Source organism: Barbus barbus, assembly GCF_936440315.1.
Source record: "Barbus barbus genome assembly, chromosome: 12".
Taxonomy (NCBI): Eukaryota; Metazoa; Chordata; class Actinopteri; order Cypriniformes; family Cyprinidae; genus Barbus; species Barbus barbus.
In genome coordinates, this window is record NC_136740.1 from 16123489 (window position 1) to 16138941 (window position 15453).

The window sequence follows — 15453 nt, forward strand, 5'->3', positions numbered from 1 at the left end:
TTATTTAGAATCTATAAAGTCTTTTAAAAATCGTAAAGCCCAAAGGACTTTGTCTCTTCTAAATGAATTTAAAATATGCTTGTGATGCCCTTTTATTTTATTCTTTCTCTAATTGTATTTAATTTTTAATTTTTTATTATTGTTTTTTATTTGATTAAAATTGTCTCAATTTGTATTTACAAAATGTGTAAATATGAGAAATATGTGAAGAACTTGCTGTTGAATTTTGCAATTTTGAAAGTAAAAATAAATAAATAAATAATAATAATAAATAAAATAGACTGGCTGTATTTCTGTCAGTGTTCCGCACTACATTTCCCATGGTGCACTGCTTTGTTGTTACGTGACAGAAGTAACTTTCAAGGCACGCAAAAGCAGCAGTGTCTCGTGATGGGGGCGGTTTGGCGTTAGTCTTTCCAGTCTGGAGTCTGACGCACTCCGACAGCCAATAAGCTCATGTAGCACTTCGGCGCCCGAGCCCGCTGTGGAGGCAGGATTACTTCAGATAAAAATGGCAGATGTTGTCGAAGGAGACGGCAGTCGCTCCGCTGGCCCTTCCACGCTTCACTCGGCGGCTCGCAACGGCTCCGACATGAGCTCGGGAACGTGCGCCGGCGGCCTCGTCGCGACCACGGTCACCTCCGGGCCTCGGCTGGTCTGCATAGTCAAGTCGGACTCGGGCTATGGCTTCAATGTCCGCGGGCAAGTAAGCGAAGGAGGGCAGCTGAGGAGCATCAACGGCGAACTTTATGCCCCGCTGCAGCACGTCAGCGCCGTGTTACCGGGCGGCGCGGCAGACCGAGCCGGAATCTCAAAGGGCGACCGTATTCTTGAAGTGTAAGTTTTTATGTACATGATCTACGGACTACATCAAGACTCGCTTAGCAGCGCTGCCCACCTTCACCGTCATCCCTTGTTAAACATAAAGCGGCCAGTTTGCTCTTAAACACTACAGGCGAAAGTCACCAGTGTGTTTTTAAGGCATTTGAAGACTTATGAAGAGAGAAATGATGCCGTAATCCAGTGCAAGTGCTAACGTGGCTAATAAGTGGGTTGATGTATATTGGAGTGGGAAGCAGAAAGTTAGCCTGCCTTGTTACTGCAGCACTGCAAACCATCTTTTCAGTCATGAAAAAAATACGGCATATCAAAAATAAATAAAAAAGTACGTCATTTAAATGCTATTCAGATGTAATAGATCGTCTCTAATAAGACACATTTGTCCAGGATTGCAGAAAGCACTTTTATACAGCAGGATTTAATGTTATGAGCACATCCAGGCTTGTCATTCAGACATCTAGTATTACAATCATCCCATATCTTTTAGGTTTTAGGAAATATCTCCTTTTTTAGAAGCTGTCTTGATAAATTCAAGGACATCTGACAGAACTGACTTTGTTTTCCTGCCTTTCCCTTATCTTAAAGAGATGGTTACCCAAAAATAAAAAATTATGCCATCTACCAACCCTCATGTTTTCCCAAACCTGACACTTTTTTTTTTCGTGGACCATAAAAGGGCATCTTAGCCAGGATGACATCCTCAATCAATTCACTTTCCTTGTAGGGAAGAAAAAAAAGACTTCTATTACGTTCTTTAGAAGTGCGTTCATATTCATTTGGAACAACATGAGGGTGAGTAAATGATGACATGCTTTTTCATTTAAGGCTGATCTATCCCTTTTACGTCTCTTTGCGCACAGTGTCTGCCTGTCATATGCATCGGTGTATGTCTCTGCGTGAATGGCTGCTTCATTTCCACTAGATAAAGGAGGTTTGTGTTTGGATGCGTTTGTCTTCATTGCAGATTCAGGTCACATACAGCACCGTGAACAGACAAGCTCTCTCATTCCTTCTCATCTTGCTGTAGCTGAATGCGCACTGTTCTGAGCAATACTGGGTCAGAATCAAAAACCGCACTGGACAATTGTGCAAACAATAACACACACCTTCTGAATGATCGGCATGTCCATGGTGATCTCAAACATTTGCAGCATGATTATGTAACCGCAGATTGTTGTCTGTGGACTACATTAGGGGATATCTATTAGGAGGAACGTCTGGATTTTATTTGGTATGAGATGTATTACTTGTTGATGTTATTGTGTCTCGCTTCTTCACTGGAATGGTTCCGGTTGCATGTTAATATTCACAGGGCACCTCATTGATGCTGGTCTTGGTTGCCATGGTGACAAGTGGTTTCTGTGGCACTGAAGGTGACAGAGCTCAGCATCAGTCAGTGTAAACTCAGGACAGAGAGGAAGGTAAAGCAGTGCTCATGCGTCTTATAAACACCAACCCTTTCTGTTTGTGGATGCTGACCAATGACAAGCGAGTGGCGAGTCGTTTCCATTACAACGAGAAAAAAGGAGAAGATAGCCTGTAGACAGATTGTACTAGTTTCGGAGCACAAGGAGTTGTATGATACGAGTACAAAGCTCTATCTAGTCTATAATATGCCGCAAATGTCGTGCTTCCAGAAACGTAATTGTGAACCGACATTATCCTCCCTGTTAACTTCAAAAGCCGACATTTCTGCAGCACACAGAGCTACCTGTACAGCAGTTGTTGTAGCAACAAAAGACGCCCTTGGCTGCTATTTGTAACCAAAACCCTGCCAGCTTTTTATTTGACTAAAAGAGCGCTCTTGTCAACTTTTTAGTCAAAAAAGGTGCCAAGTGTGAACACGCCTTTACAGTGCTGCAGTGTTGCTTGCGTTCTGCTGATCTAATTTACGCAACTGCACAGTTTGGGTCTTGTTATATTTTTTAATTAATAGTTTTGTGATGTATGTAGTTTGCCATCTGCATTTAATTGGATGCAAATAAAACAACCGTGAGCATCAAATATCGGCAAAGGATATATTTATATAGAATCATCCTTGCATGCAGTGCAGCTGATTCACAAGCAAATGACTCTTCTCACTCTTGTTGGGTAATAAACATACATATTGACCAATATAGCCTGATTCTTTTATGAGCCAGTTCTTTTATTTAATAGTTTAGAAGGGCAAGTTAGCCATTTGAATCCATTAGGAACTCTATTCTGCATAATTTAAAGCATTAAGATGTGAAAGGTTCAGCAAAATTTTGTGGGCCAAATAAGTCCATTGTTTATTGTCAGGACTAGTAGGAAGTCTCTTTTTGTGTGACCAACCTGAATGTGTTGTGATATTTCCATGGGGAAATCTTTAGCCATCACACGAAATTCCCAAATATTTGGATTCCTATTGAAATTACTGGATCTTGCCTGCAAAAATTCACTGAACAACAAATGTTCCCTTAAAAATACCTGACTGAATCAAAATCAAATCGATTGATTTGGAATTGAATCTAGAAGTCTGTATTGATACCCAACACTTTAAAGGAGACCTATTATGCCCCTTTTTACAATATGTAATATACGTCTCAGTTGTCCCCAGAATGTGTGAAGTTTCAGCTCAAAATAGCCCACAGATCATTTTTTATTTCATTTTAAAAATGCCTATTTTGAGTGGAAGCAGAAACGCGCTGTTTTTGTGCATGTCTCTTTAAATGTAAATGAGCTGCTGCTCCTCACCCCCTTTTCCAGAATAGGGCTGTACCTTTACAGCTCATACCTCAGATGCTCTACTAAAAAACATCTGTTTGGTTTTGATTATCACGTCTATCATGTTGAAATCATGCATTTTAAACCATTTTAGTTTAAACTTCTGATATACGATGTCTGAGCGCACACATCCGAAGCGAACACACAGAAAGTGACAGACACGGCATGTGAGTACTAGGGATGGCTCGATACCATAATTTTGGCTTCGGTACGATACCAGAATGTAATACCTCGGTATCGATACTAAATCGATACCATAGGTGACAAATAACCAGTCTCAAAAGATAAGTGAATTTAGAACAGTTTTATTAAATATAATAATAATAATAATAATAATAATAAAAACATTAATATCTTAATAACTTTGTATCAAACTAACAAAAAACCTACAGGGAGCATAGGTTACATTTTGATGTTGGAGAAAAAAAAAATAGGCTAACTGAAGTAATAAGTGAAATATGAAAATATTTGAAAATATGAAAAATGAAAATATATTCAAATCTTCTTATCTTCCCGGTAGGCAAACAAAATGTCTGGTCTACCGGGAACATAGGTTACATTTTGACTGAGTTTGAAGAAAAAAAATACAACTGAAGTTGTGCAATTAAGGCAATAAATATTGCTTTATTGTAAAGTGTTATTCTAACAGTCAAAATAATATTCAAAATCACATTATTATTTCTCTCTCTCTCTCAGATTGTTTTCAGATTTCAGACTCAACCAAAGAAAAAGCATGAAATAAATCTCTCTCTCTGCTGCTTCTTATTAGCGGTCGACAGCGCGGCAGAAATATTCCCTTCATATCATTGATACTAAAATTAATATAGCAAAATTATTGCTCAATTCATATCCAATTAATATTCGATTGTATGAAATGCAAGTGCATATTATGTAACCAAAACTTCACTGATTCTAGCGTGTCTCACATGCACGTTTGATCTTACTGTATCACATCTGTATGTGCGTTGATCAGTTGTAAATAAAAGTTCAAATTAAATCTGAATTTATGAATGATGCACTCACCTGAAAAGATCAGGATGAGCAAGCGACAAGTGCTTAAAATGGTTTGATGTGTTGTCTCTGTGGAAGCGCATGATTTATAGCAACGCTTGCATACAGGTGCAGTAAGGTCAGTTCCTTCACCTGTCTCATCTGTTTTGTATCCAAAGTAATGCCATATTTCACTTCTACTGTTCTCTTTATTTATTAATTTCGGGTGCGTTGATGGAGTTTCATCTGTTTGATCCATCGCGTTGTTCTGTTGTCACATTTGACCGGTTGCGCAGCAATTTGGGAAGCACTGCCACCTACAGGTACATTTCGCAACTGCAGCGTATGAAATACCGAATTAAGCAAAATTATGATATCGTACCGTTTGAAATATAATATATACCGGTATTTTTCCAGTACCGGTATACCGCGCATCCCTAGTGAGTACTAAACTAAGTTCTCTTTCATGTCGAGTTACAAAAACAGTCGTTATGTCTGTGAAGGTAAACAGCTGGGAAACAAATTGCATGTTTAGATTAGATCTGTGTGGCAGCAGCGTATACGGTAAATAAATCCACTGCTGTCTTGTCTTCTCTAAGCCTGGGACTCTAAATAGTATACTGTGCTCGTCAGTGCAGCCAAAGACCGTACAGTTAGCATGCTTTGCTTAAACTTTTGCCATGGCGTTAGAACTGGTACACCGTTTTTGCTTGCGAAAACACAATGGCGGTGACATGGGTGGATACTTGCAGATTAAGGGGTGTAAATATTATAATAAGTTCCCCTTTAGTTTCTACATCACGGGGGGAGAGAAATCTGACGCACTCATTTTTTCACAAGCTTGCAGAGAAAGGCTTACCAAAATTTATTCACATTTTTTCTGCTTTGGGAGATGCACTGGGAGCCTGATTATAGCACTTAAACAGGGAAAAAGTCAATTTTTATGATTTGTTTTCTATCACCTTTAAATCGCTCAGTTCTCTGTGCTCCCTCGTTACCATGTTATTAATGGGTACTGTAGAATGTCATGACAAATATGTAATGGAGGGCTCAGCTTTCAGAAAGTGGAAGTACATTTGGGGTAGTCTGGAAGCAGGTCATCCTGCTCGCTTTCTTGTGTTTAATGGAGTGTCAAAAGGAGAGCGATGGTGTGAGGACACAGTCAAAATGTTTCCATGGTCAACATAAAACTCTGATTCAGTGGCATGAGATTTACCACTCTTTTATGTACAGTAAGAGGGAAGAGTGAGTGTTTAGTTGATTCAGCTTTTCTATGAGTGTCTTCGAGTAACACATGAGGGAGAGAGTATGTCAGTGTGCTGCTGATTGCTGTTGAGTAACTCTTAAGTACTTTGTTCCAGTGATCTTACTGCAACGTATTTACTGGAAACTCTTCAGTTCACATTGGACTACATGTTCAGACAGGGTTTTTTTCCTGCCCTGAATAATCTCTGAAACCCAGCCAGAATTAAATGTGTTAACCAAAGTGCATACATATACCACATCCATCACAGACTTTGAGGTCACACTCAGGTTTTCAGGGCAGGAAATGTGATACTTTGAGTAAGACCTGTTCAGTCGTCTCCTGAGAACTCTCTGCTGTAATAAAACCTGACTTTAGTAGAGCTCAAAAATCAGGATTTCTTTTCTATTAATCAGCTGGGCCATTGTTTTGATTTTTACAAAATAAAATAATGATTTTTATTTTTACCTATGCAGTTTTATATGTGAGATTTATATATACACAGTGGTGTGAAAAAGTGTTGGCCCCCTTCCTGATTTTTTTTTTTTTTTTGCATGTTTGTCACACTTTAATGTTTCAGATCGTCAAGTCACCTTTATTTATATAGCGCTTTTAACAATGTAAATTGTGTCAAAGCAACTGCACAATATCAAAAAAGGAAAATAGTGTGTCAATAATGTACAATGAAAAGATTTTTAAAAAGAAAAGATTTTCAGTTAAAGGCATTTCATTATTGAATTCAGTGATGTCATCATCCAGCTCAGTTCAGTTTAACACTTTAACCTTCAACCCCATTTAGGGCCTCGCAGGTGAAAATAACCTACCTGAATTAAAATGGTAACAGTTTGTGACAAAGTGTGCTTACACAAACAAATTAGGTATCTTTGGAAAGAAGAGACTCTGGGCTTTACTATCTATCATCCAGAGTTGATAATGCTCAAAAAGATAAAAAGTTATAGACACTGACGTGCCTTGAAAAATATTTTTCCACACTGAATGTTTTTTTATTTCATATACAAATACATGAAATAAGTCCTGGAGCAATCCAGAAAAGTAATGGATCGAAAGCCATGTGTCTCATCAGTTCATATTTCAAATTTGAAGAAGATACCATGAAAAATGAGATTCCTGCAATATTTTTTCTGAAACTATTTATAGTCCCCCCACCCCCCTGTTTGAGGAAAAATAACCACCAAATGGATTGCAGAATTATACAAGCTATTTTAGTCATTATACATGTTCCTGCATAGTTTTTCAATTATAAAATAATAGACAGATTTATTTGAGCACTAAAAAATACAAAAATAATTATTTGAGTAATAAAAAAGGAAAAAAAATAGAAAAAAATGCTTTGTATATAGTATGTATACTAGGGATGTAACGGTATGAAAATTTCTCATCACGATTATAGTGACCAAAATTATCACGGTTATCAGTATTATCACGGTATTGTTAAAATGTGCTGGAGATGTTCAAAAAGTACCGATACATAAATCACTTCACCAAATTTTATACTTAAAAATCAACAAACAGCAAATAAAATGACTTTTTGTTTGCATAATCACTAAAACAATAACATTACCAATGAGGTCTGGATTTTAAATGACAACTTGACTGACACCAGTTTAATAGCATGTTCAAATAAATAATGTAAATGTTCAAATAAAGCTTTGAAAAAGTTTCATATAAAGGTAAACTGAATTGTTTAAATGTGTAGAATCCACACAAGCTTGTTTTTCATCAACCGGTTAAAATTTACAGCAGGGCATGCAAATTTGGTCCGTTTTTTGGCCAGACAGAAACTGCACACAGGCTGGATGTAAATAAGTGTCTGTAAATCCAGTCTCTGACAGCAGGTGGCGCTTTATATGGAAAAGCTGAATTACAGCTGATTCACGTGAAGTCCGCGAACAAAGCAGTATTGTGTTTAAGAACACTTCCTTTAGGTCTTATATGGAGCTAAGATGAAAACAAAATGCCATCGAATCGTTTCAGAAGACAGTCAGATCCTTCAGAGGTACATTCATATAATTAATTCACTGATATATTCATTTGTATAATTCCCTCAGCACTCTTTTAAAACCTCCCATCTTTTCCGCCGTTTTCTCTCAGAATGAAACTCTGCTGCTGTGCGCTCATGACACTGTTAACACTCTGCTTTATGCCGGACAGTATTTATTTATCGTGAGTTGTTCAAATCGTGGTAATCGAATACGGTTTTAATGATAATTAAAATATGAAACGGTAATACTAACCGTGGGGAATTTTATCATGATTTATCGTCAAACCGGTAATCGTTACATCCCTAATGTATACTGAAGTATTCTTCGTTATTCGTTATTACAATGATAAATATCACTGCCAGACGTGAAGTGATATTGCCAGACATGGTCATAGAGTCAGTAAACACACGCTGATGTGCTTCCATTCAGATTATAATCAAACAGATGGGCCATATAATCAATAATAGCTGATCAATGAATCACAATGATAGCCGTCATAGAGTCGCTAATAAACACGCTGATGTGCGTCCATACAGATTATAATCATGCAGACACGGCCACATTCCCCACACAATACACACACACACATATAAAAAATGTAGAAGAAAAAAAAAACAGTTTTTTATGGATAAAGCAGATCGCTAAGTTATGCCCCGCTCAGATGACAGCGTGCGTCACAGAAGCGTCACTGCCGGCAGGAGGGAGCGCCAAATTCAAATAATCTATATTCCGCTTTTCTGAGACTTTTTTTTCCGTAGACGGTCTCATTATGTTTGTAAGACCGTATTCTACAAAATCGTTTTGTTTTTTTACCACCAAGACGCTGTTTTTGAGCGTAATTTATTCCATAACGGACGCGAACAATAACTCTCTGAAGAAATGAAACGTAAACAAAGGAATATTCATCCTTATTACAACGTTATTGTTTCCCTGGACTAAAAGTGCTCGCTGGGATGTTTTTCTGTGGACCCTTACCTCTCTAACTAAACTGGGATTTCAGCAGTGGACGCGTTTGTGGCTCGTTATTACAATGATAAAGGTACGTACGGCTTTTTTACTCTGCGTGTTTGGATGTGTACTGCTTACACAAATGTAGCAAATTTGTGCCACTCATTCCTTATAAGCTTTCCATCGAAAAACAGCGATCTGTCGTCGATGCTTGAGGCTTAGACCCTCAGAATGATATAGAGTTTGACAAGATTAACTTTGTCCCGTTTCATTTATTCTATTAGAAAACAATGACACATGCAAACAAAGAGCGTTCAGTGCGAGGTCGCTCTGGTGCAGGCTAACAGGTTAAATAGTGTCTTTGCAATCAGGTCGACGATATCGCTGGAAATGAAGTGTCCCCAACTAAGCAAGCCAGAGGTGACAGCGGCAAGGAACCAAAACTCCATCGGTGACCAGAATGGAGAAAAAACCTTGGGAGAAACCAGGCTCAGTCGGGGGACCAGTTCTCCTCTGGCCAAACGAACCAGCAGTTCAATTCCAACTGCAGCAAAGTCAGATTGTAAGGGCTCAACTGGTTCCAGTGGTCTTTCCCGATGGCTGTCTAAGTGGCGGGGTCCTCACTGGGGATCTGTCTCTGGCGCTCATCTCGGTGTCCTGGTCTCCGCTGACATTCAGGGCCGTAGAGGTCGTCTCTGGGTGCTGATCCACCATCTGATCTGGATACGGACTGGATCTGGTGACTGCAGTGACCATCTGGGCTGGATACGGACCGGATCGGGTGGCTACGGTGACTGGGGATATGTCCCCAGGGCTCATCTAGGTGTCCGGCCTCTGCCGACGATCAGGGCCACATACATCATCTCCTGGCACCGATCCACCATCTTATCCGGACATGGACTGAGAAACAGAATAGAAACAGACAAATATTAGCGTAGATGCCATTCTTCTTATGATGTAACGAGTACATCATGTGTTATGGGGAGTGTTCCCGGTTCCGGTTGATCTAATAAATGCAGCCTAACAATCCTTTAACGGATTTTAATAATAGAAGTGTATTAGTGTGTTCTGTGTAAGCCAGGTTAAAGAAATGTGTCTTTAATTTAGATTTAAACTGACAAGAGTCTGCCTCCCGAACAGTATTGGGTAGATTGTTCCAAAGTTTGGGTGCTAAAAAGGAAAAGGATCTGCCGGCGCAGTCGATTTTGGTATTCTAGGTATTATCAAATGGCCAGAGTTTTGAGAACGCAGCAGACATGGATGATTATAATGTGATAAGAGCTCGCTCAAGTACTGAGGAGCTAAGCCATTCAGGGCTTTATAAGTAATTAACAAGATTTTAAAATCTATACGATGTTTGATGGGGAGCCAATGCAGTGTTGACACAACCGGGCTAATATGGTCATACTTCCTGGTTCTAGTAAGGACTCTAGCTGCTGCATTTTGGACCAACTGTAATTTGTTGATCAAGCGTGCAGAACAACCACCCAATAAAGCATTACAATAGTCTAACCTTGAGGACATAAAAGCATGAATTAGTATTTCTGCATTTGATGTTGAGAGCATAGGTCGCAATTTAGATATGTTTTTGAGATGGAAAAATGCACTTTTACAGATGCTAGAAACATGGCTTTCAAATGAAAGATTGCTATCAAACAGCACACCTAGGTTCCTAACTGATGAAGAAGAATTGACAGAGCAGCCGTCAAGTGTTAGATAGTGTTCTAGGTTATTACATGTGGGGTTTTTAGGTCTGATAATTAACACCTCTGTTTTTTCAGAATTTAGCAGTAAGAAGTTACTCATCATCCAGTTTTTTTTATATCAACTATGCATTCCGTTAGTTTCTCAATTTGGTGTGTTTCACTGGGCCGCGAAGAAATATAGAGCTGAGTATCATCAGCATAACAGTGAAAACTAACTCCATGTCTCCTGATAATATCTCCCAAGGGTAACATGTAAAGCGTGAAATGTAACGGCCCTAGTACTGAGCCTTGAGGTACTCCGTACTGCACTTGTGATCGATATGATACCTCTTCATACACTGCTACGAATTGATGGCGTTCAGATAAGTACGATTTTAACCATGCTAATGCACTTCCACTAATGCCAAAAATGTGTTCTAGTCTATTTAAAAGAATGTTGTGGTCGATAGTGTCGAACGCAGCGCTAAGATCCAGTAGAACTAATAAAGAGAGACAACCGCGATCAGATGATAGAAGCAGGTAATTTCTAACTTTAATGAAAGCAGTCTCAGTACTATGATACGGTCTAAATCCTGACTGGAATTCCTCACAAATACTATTTTTCTCTAAGAAGGAATATAATTGCTAGGATACTACCTTTTTTAGTATCTTTGACAGAAAAGGGAGATTTGAGATCGGTCTGTAATTAACTAAATCTTTGGGGTCAAGTTGTTTTTTTTTAATGAGAGGCTTAATAACAGCCAATTTGAAGGTTTTGGGGACATATCCTAATGACAGTGATGAATTAATAATAGCCAAAAGAGGATCTATGACTTCTGGAAGCAGCTCTTTTAGTAGTTTAGATGGAATAGGGTCTAACATGCATGTTGTTGGTTTAGATTATTTAACAAATTTGTACAATTCTTCCTCTCCTATAGTAGAGAATGAGTGAAATTGTTCCTCAGGGGATCTATAGTGCACTATCTGATGTGATATTGTAGCTGACGGCTGCATGGTTACAATTTTATCTCTGATAGAATCGATATTGGAAGTAAAGTAGTTCATAAAGTCATTATTGCTGTGCTTTTGGGAAATGCCAACACCTGTTGATGCTTTATTTTTCGTTAATTTAGTGACTGTATTGAATAAATACCGGGGGTTATGTTTGTTTTTTTCTAGAAGAGACGAAAAGTAATCAGATCTAGCAGTTTTTAATGCTTTTCTGTAGGATAGGGTATTTTCCCGCCAGGCTATACGAAATACCTCTAGTTTTGTTTTCCTCCATCTGCGCTCCATTTTCCGGGCTGCTCTCTTTAAGGTGCGAGTGTGCTCATTATACCACAGATTCGGACTGTTTTCTTTTATCTTCCTTAAGCGTAAAGGAGCAACTGTATCTAAAGTGCTAGAAAAGAGAGAATCCATAGTTTCTGTCACATCAAGTTTTTCTGCGCTGTTGGATATGCTGAGGAATTGAGATAAATCAGGAAGATTACTTACAAAGTAGTCTTTTGTGGTAGAGGTGATGGTTCTACCATACTTGTAACAAGGTGTAGAATTTACAGCAGTGTTCATTTTGGCAGGCATTTTTGATTTAGTCTTAGTCTTTATCTTGAGACGAAAATGCTTAATAGTCTTAGTCACATTTTAGTCATTTGAGTCTTTCATAGTTTTAGTCGACGAAAAGTCATTGCATTTTTGTCAACTTTTAGTTATTACTTTTAGTCAAACTGCAGTTACCAACATTTATTTTGGAAGCTATTTTATATGTAGTATTCAAACAAAAATATTCATCAATTCTTCTCTCTTTAGACCAAATCAATTAAGCTTAGTTATGAGAAATTTGAATCAAGAATTGAATTTGGAAAAACTGGAATACATTTTCATTTTTTGGTAGAGATATAAATTAAACAAATTTTTCAGATACAGTAGGTTAACTTAACAAGTATACATTTATTTAACATCTTTTGTTGGTTAACATTTATGACAGATAATTAGGAATGCTGTCCATTTAAGACGGAAGGTATGCATGTAATAGCCTACTGACATACATTCAGTTTTCACCCACCTGTTTAAGCTCACTTAAACCATAACAGACTGTATTTCCGTGAGATGCTCTACATGAGAGACATTTGGACTGCTGTGTGTGTATTTGAGCACTGAGAACTGATCGTGCGCTGTATGAGAACTGAAGAAGTGGAGCGCGCGAGAGAGAGAGCACTTCTATCGGCGCGTTTCCGCCTATCGCACCTTCACTGACTTTAAGTTAATCGACAATGAATTGTGTCTCCCGGGAAAAACGGGACGTCTGGTCACCCACTCCCTAACCCTTCGGGTGCTGAGGCCATTGTTTCAGATCGCTAGTTCGCGTTTTGGTAGCCTATCCGTCCACTGCGGCTGCCATGCAAACGCCCCTTTTCCAATGACAGAGACACACATTTTGAAAGACAAGACAGTTAACTTAGCCTATAGGATGTATTTTGAATGTCCGGTAGTCCTCAAATAACATTTTAGTCCCGTCTCGTCTTGTTAATGAAGACGCGCATAAATTTCGTCATAGTTTTTATCATCAGATATTAGTTTTAGCTTGTCTCGTCTTAGTCACAGAAAAAAGGTTCGTTGACGAATATTTTTCGTCGTCGTCTTCGTCAACGAAATTAACACTGATTTACAGTTTTAGCTATATGGAGTTTACACAAGACTAGATAATGATCTGAGATATCATCGCTTTGCTGCAGAATTTCAACACCACTAACATCAAGTCCATGTGACCGTATTAAATCTAGAGTATGATTTCGACAATGAGTAGGTCTGGAAACGTGTTGTCTAACCCCAATAGAGTTCAGAATGTCTATGAATGCTGATCCTAATGCATAATTTTCATTATCGACATGGATATTAAAATCGCCAACAATTAAGACTTTATCTGCAGCCAGTACTAACTCCGATAGAAAATCAGCAAATTCTTTAATAAAGTCTGTGTGGTGCCCAGGTGGCCTGTATACAGTAGCCAGTACAGACATCACAGGGGATTTATCACCAACACGTGTTTCTCTAGATAATGTTATACGCAGCACCATAACTTCAAACGAGTTATACTTAAAGCCTCCCTCCGAGAAATACTGAGAATATTGCAATAAATTGTAGCAACACCTCCCCCTTTACCTTTCGGACGTGGCTCATTTTTATAGCAGTAATCTTGGGGGGGTGGACTCATTTAAAGTAATGTATTCATCTGGTTTTAGCCATGTTTCTGTCAAACAGAGCAAATCTAGATTATTATCATTGATAAAATTATTTACAAAAAGTGTTTTTGTAGAAAGGGACCTGATATTCAGTAAGCCAAGCTTTATCAATTGTTTCTCTGTATTGTAAACATTTTTTATTTGTTGAACATCAGTTCAATTGTTACTCTTAATTTGGTTTGGATGTTTTCTGTATTTTCTAGTTCAGGGAACAGACACAGTCTCTATAGTGTGATATCTGGGTGAAGGAGTCTCTATGTGCTGAGAATTAACTGACTTCTGTGACGTAAGGCGGCTAGCAGACGGTCGGTTTAGCCAGTCTGTCTGCTTCCTGACCTGGGCTCCAGTTAGTCAAGTACGAACTCTAAGACTAAGTGCCATATTTCTAGAGAGAAGAGCGGCACCACCCCAGGAGGGATGAACACCATCTCTTTTCAACAGGTCAGGTCTGCCCCAAAAACTCGTCCAATTGTCTATAAAGTCTATGCTATTCTGCGGGCACCACTTAGACATCCAGCCATTGAGTGATGACAGTCTGCTATGAATCTCATCGCCACGGTAAGCAGGGAGCGGACCAGAGCATATTACAGTGTCTGACATCGTACTTGCAAGTTCACACACCTCTTTAACATTATTTTTAGTGTATTAAAAATAAATTAAATATTAATCAAAGATAACACAAGTAAACACATGTAGTTTTTAAATGAAGGGTTTTTTTTTATGAAGGGAAAACAAAATCCAAACCCACATGGCCCTGTGTGAAAAAGTATGCTCGAAAACCCTCCAATGTGGCTGAATTGCAACAATTCTGCCAAGATGAGTGGGCCAAAATTCCTCCACAGTGCTGTAACAGACTCATTGCAAGTTATTTGTTGCTGCTAAGGGTGGCCCAACCAGTTATTAGGTTTAGGGGGCAAGCACTTTTTCACGCAGGGCCATATGGGTTTGGATTTTGTTTTCCCTTCATAATAAAAAACTTCATTCAAAAACTGCATGTTGTGTTTTCTTGTGTTATCTTTGATTAATATTTAAATTTGTTTGATGATCTGAAACATTAAAGTGTGACAGATGAAAAAAAAAAAATCAGGAAGGGGGCCAACACTTTTTCACACCACTGTGTATGTATGCATGTGTTTATATATATATATATATATATATATATATATATATATATATATATATATATATATATATATATATATATATATATATATATATATATATATATATATGAATTGTTACTGTTACAGAGTACAATACAAATTGCCATTACAATACAAAGTACGTTCACCTACTTCTGGGTTAATGTTTTTGAAACAAGTCTTTTATGCTCAACAAGGCTGCATTAATTGGATCATAAAATACAGTGAAACTGTAATATTGTGAAATCACATTTTAAAAAACTATTTTGGTTTAAAATGTAATGCATTCCTGTGATGGCAAAGCTGAATTTTTAGCATCATCACTCCTGTCTTCAGTCTCACGTGATCCTTCAGAAAACATTCTTATATGCTTAGCCATTATGAATTGTTGCTCAAAAAATATTTCTTATTCTTTTGTTGATAACAGTTGTGCTGCATATGTTTGATGGAAATTTTCTGAATTATTTGATAAATGCAAATTTGGTTTGTAGTTTTCAACCTTTTCTTACTGATGCTTTCAAGATTATCACTAGTCATTTTTGCATGTTTGGAAAGGGGGAAAACACATGTTAACAAATCACAGCAAGAAAACCAAATATTTCAATCTGCAAGGCA

At 38.1% G+C, this 15453-nt stretch overlaps 1 protein-coding gene across 2 annotated transcripts in view; it reads left to right on the forward strand.

The window, feature by feature from the left end:
- The first annotated feature begins 366 nt into the window (after positions 1–366).
- The window catches only part of LOC306878167 (sorting nexin-27-like), a 31885-nt gene continuing 16798 nt past the window's right edge, over positions 367–15453 (forward strand). Inside the window, exon 1 of one of the 2 annotated variants that reach the window (XM_079430345.1) lies at positions 367–837. In XM_079430345.1, the coding sequence (XP_079286471.1) occupies positions 512–837 (326 nt within the window). In that variant the 5' untranslated portion in view covers positions 367–511. The remainder of the gene's footprint in view (positions 838–15453) is intronic. The other variant, XM_079430346.1, reaches the window with a different exon arrangement.